The sequence below is a fragment of the Peromyscus eremicus genome, chromosome 8a (assembly GCF_949786415.1).
Source record: "Peromyscus eremicus chromosome 8a, PerEre_H2_v1, whole genome shotgun sequence".
Lineage (NCBI taxonomy): Eukaryota > Metazoa > Chordata > Mammalia > Rodentia > Cricetidae > Peromyscus > Peromyscus eremicus.
The window spans coordinates 99982247-99986677 of record NC_081423.1 but is presented as its reverse complement, the minus strand read 5'-3'; the positions used below and the strand labels follow the sequence as shown (position 1 = coordinate 99986677).

The 4431-nt window shown below is 57.1% G+C and overlaps 1 protein-coding gene across 1 annotated transcript; it reads left to right on the top strand.

Moving 5' to 3' along the window:
- Nucleotides 1-231: 231 nt before the first annotated feature.
- Socs3 (suppressor of cytokine signaling 3) lies at nt 232-2487 on the top strand. Its single transcript, XM_059269849.1, has one exon. It carries the CDS (start codon nt 409-411, stop codon nt 1084-1086), a length of 678 nt encoding a protein of 225 aa, XP_059125832.1. The 5' UTR covers nt 232-408; the 3' UTR covers nt 1087-2487.
- The last annotated feature ends 1944 nt before the right edge of the window (nt 2488-4431 follow it).

Here is a 4431-nt window from a genome sequence, read left to right as displayed (position 1 = left end):
CGCCACTGAGGGCACCGGACTGAGCGACGCCCTGAGCGTCCCTGGGGCTCTTGTCTCGCTCCCCATCCTGGCGGTGCTCCTGGAGACCCAACTTCCACTTGGGAGTTTCTCTCGGGTGTTCTTCCAGAGCGCGCTGGGGAAGGGACTGTCTGGGGTTGGCTGGCAGGGACCGAGGTTGGGAGAGCTCCGCGAGGTGGCTGGGTCTGAGACACAGCCTTCTGCCGGGCAGCCGAGTGCCCCGGGCGCACGGCGGAGGTTGGAGGGCTGGGCACACTGGAGGGTTCTGAGCACTCACGCGCCGGGCGCTTTCCTCTCCGCAGCTCCCCGGGATGCGGTAGCGGCCGCTGTGCGGAGGCCGCGAAGCAGCTGCAGCCACCGCCGCGCAGATCCACGCTGGCTCCGTGCGCCATGGTCACCCACAGCAAGTTTCCCGCCGCCGGGATGAGCCGCCCCCTGGACACCAGCCTGCGCCTCAAGACCTTCAGCTCCAAGAGCGAGTACCAGCTGGTGGTGAACGCCGTGCGTAAGCTGCAGGAGAGCGGATTTTACTGGAGCGCAGTGACCGGCGGCGAGGCGAACCTGCTGCTCAGCGCCGAGCCCGCGGGCACCTTCCTTATCCGCGACAGCTCGGACCAGCGCCACTTCTTCACGCTGAGCGTCAAGACCCAGTCGGGGACCAAGAACCTACGTATCCAGTGCGAGGGGGGCAGCTTTTCGCTGCAGAGTGACCCCCGGAGCACGCAGCCAGTACCCCGTTTCGACTGTGTACTCAAGCTGGTGCACCACTACATGCCGCCCCCGGGCGCCCCCTCCTTCTCCTTGCCACCCACGGAACCCTCCTCCGAGGTGCCGGAGCAGCCACCTGCCCAGGCGCTCCCCGGGAGTACCCCCAAGAGAGCTTACTACATCTATTCCGGGGGCGAGAAGATTCCGCTGGTACTGAGCCGACCTCTCTCTTCCAACGTGGCCACTCTCCAGCATCTCTGCAGGAAGACCGTCAACGGCCACCTGGACTCCTATGAGAAAGTGACCCAGCTGCCTGGACCCATTCGGGAGTTCCTGGACCAGTACGATGCTCCACTTTAAAGAGCGAAGGGGTCAGAGGAGGGCCTGGGTCGGTCGCCTCTCCTCCGCGGCACACGGCACAAGCACAAGAATCCAGCCCCAATGCTCGGTAGCTCCCAGTGAGTCAGGGGCAGGTAGGCTTCTTCCTCAGGCCCCGGCTTTGCAAAGTGGGGCAGACAGGACCTGGAATGTGTGAGGGGAGGGGAAGTTGCCACCTGCTTTCCCACCCTCCAGCTCCTCTCAAGAGGATCCATTGACAAGTGACTCTCCTCACCTCCTCCCTTCCTCCACACCCCCTCTGCTTCCCGGGGAGCAGAGGGCGGGAGGGAGGACACCTCCAGTGTTGAACTAAAGAGAGCTGCAGGGGAGTCTTCGAACTTTCCCACGGAACTTGTTTGCCCTTGGATTTGGCTGAATCCTGAGCAGACGCCAGGCCCGGGGGAAAGATGGAAGAGAAGAGGGCGTGCAGGGCTGCAGGCTGGCCAAAGAAATGAGCACTCCCACGACCCAGCCTAGGTGAGGAGCGGTGGCTCCCGGCACAGGGAGAGAGGCAAGGGGTGACCTGGAGAGAGCCATTCTGGTGCCAGGCTCCTCTCCCTTGGGGCAGCTAGTGAAACCTCCCAGAGCCCTCCCGGATGCAAAGAGTCGATGGCATGTGGGAGGGAGACGGATGGGGCTGGTCAGCTGGCCACCTTTTCCAACACCAGAGGGAGGCAGATGAACAGATGAGCCGTCTTGGAGCCCAGGTTTCCTTAGAGAAGATGGGGGACTCTTTGTTTCTCCTATGTCAGGCTGGGAGACTTGCCTTAAATGCCCTCTGTCCCATGGATAGGGATTGGCACATGAGGAGCCAATCACAGCCAACAGGCGGAGGAGCTGAGGGATTCTCCAGTGGCTGCAGGTCAGGGGAAGTGGGTGCAAGGAGGAGACCCTGTGTGATCACTGGGAAGAAGTTGGCCAGTCCTAGGCACCTCTTGGCCAGCGGAATCAGCAGGTCCCAGGGCCCTCCAGGTCCTGCACAGCCCCCTTTCTCACCTGGGTGGGGGGAGGCAGGAGGTGACGGAGAAACCTTCATCTGCCACTCAGCAGTGGCCACTCACAGGAATGCAGCAGCCATGGAATTACCTGGAACTGGTCTTGTTTAGGGGAGAAACAACCAAGTTTTCTGAGTCAGGTATGGGGCTGGGTGGGGCAGCTGTGTGTTGGGGTGGCTTTTTCTCTCTGTGTTGTTTTGAATAATGTTTACAATTTGCCTCAATCACTTTTATAAAGATCCACCTCCAGTCCGCTCCTCTCCCCATTCAGGCCTTCGAGGCTGTTTGAAGATGCTTGAAAAACTCAACCAAATCCCAGTTCAACTCAGACTTTGCACATATATTTATATTTATACTCAGAAAAGAAACATTTCAGTAATTTATAATAAAGAGCACTATTTTTTAATGAAGAACACGACTCGAGCCTTCTTTCCCTGACAATGGAATGCGGGGAGGGGGCTGGCTGTGCCTCTTGGGTCCCTGCCCACAGCTCTGAGGTAGAATCAGAGGCACTCTCACATCACCGGCAGCTCTCCTGTGTCACTGGCGGGCTATGGCAGCCACCTAGACTGTTACCGATGGTTAATTCCTGCCAGTCTGATTCAGCTCTGACCAGAATATGCAAAGCAAGTTTGCGAAGGAAGTGCGGCCTTCAAAGGGCTTGCAGGGGGCAGGCTGCACTGTGGTCAGAAGCTGGTAGAGGCTCCAAGCTATTAGCGCTCTCTGGCTGGGCTGCTTGGCAGGGAGGTGTTCCGAGAAAGCCTAGATGTGGGGTCCTGATGGTGACTCGTGACCTCAGCACAGCGTCACAGATGTCACAGCACGTAGGGGGAAGGGTGATCCCCATACAAGGCTGGAAAGCAGGTGGGGCCCTGGGACAGGTGTTGATGGCCTTGCTCCCCCATACACTCATCTTGTAGCCTTAAAGGTCCTACCTGGGCCATGGACCACCAGCCAGGCTCCTGGAAGACACCCATCTATTCACCTTTAAGTCCTACATCTGGGCCCGGAAGAGGCTGACTCGGGCACTCGCATGAGACACAGCTATGCTTCTTTGTAAGCAGGAGTTAGCACAACTTAAAGTCGTCATTTCTGGTGCCTAGAGAGGTGAAGGGTAAATATTTATCCACTGAGTTTGGGGCTGACACGACAGACACGGGTTCAGGGAAATTAAGCAACCTGCCAAGGACACAACACCCAGGAATGTGGGGACAACAACAAAGGATTGGTGCTGAGGGGCATTGACTTCCCACATTGTCTCCTAAAAAGCCAAATGCTCGCTCTCTCTCTCTCTCTCTCTCTCTCTCTCTCTCTCTCTCTCTCTCTCTCTCACACACACACACACACACACACACACACACTCAGCAATAAGCTTCTGCTAAGAAAATGAACACCACACCATTTGTGAGATCTTCTGCTACCCAGACCTGAAGAGCTTTGAGAAGAGTGTGACCTCCAGCTTGGGGGCTCCTCAGCCTCCCTGTCTGATACTCAAGTGCCCGAAAGAGGCTGGAGCTTCCTTTGGTCCCACAGCACCTGATAAACAGCTGCTCCGAGTCAACTGTTTAAAAGGCAACTGGAAGACTAAGCAAGACCATTTTCTTTCCCATTTCCTGGGCCTTGAGGGGAAATGATCTAAAGAGATAAGGGGCTGGGCCAGGCATGAGACCAATGTAGACAGCATGCCATACCCACACTAGAGGAACTGTCGACTTTGGAAACAGGACTGCAGAGTAAGGCAGAGTCACATCTCTCCCAGAGTCCCCAGTGTCTCAAAACCTTCCTTGTCCTAAAGCCTACCCAATGGCATCCATCTGCCGCTTGTTGCTGCAGAGGGCCACTTCTGTGGAAATTACAGCCTCCACGGAACCAGGGAACCTGGCCATGCAGTTGGCCCCTGCCCTTGACCCAGAAGGTGGCTGTTTAGCCACGTGTCCATGTTCATAGGACAGGGCTCCTATCTCTTGCCTACCTCCTGGAGGCTCAGTTTGGTTTGGGGAAGTCAGGACAAAGAAGGGGTTTGTTTTCCCTGCCTGCAACTCATGGTCCATCTCTAGCCTTCTGTGTCTCCAGCTCAGATCACAGCCTGAGGACCAGGAAAATGAGGTCCAGAGGAGCAGAACTTACATCCACACAGTGAACCAGTGGCCACAGTGAGTAACTCTCTCTCTCCCTGGCCAGTGCCTCTTTCCTTTCTTCTCTCTTCCTCCAATCCCTGTTACACAGCCCTTCTGTGGCTCAGTCCTTTCAGGGTAAAACTCTCCTCCAAAAGACCTAGTGAGGGCACCTGGGTCCCGAGGAGGACCAGCACCAGCCAGAGGAGGGGCTCCTG

Excerpts from the sequence above, each read along its gene's own strand:
- Socs3 (XM_059269849.1), top strand. The coding sequence starts at position 409 with ATGGTCACCCACAGCAAGTTTCCCGCCGCCGGGATGAGCCGCCCCCTG.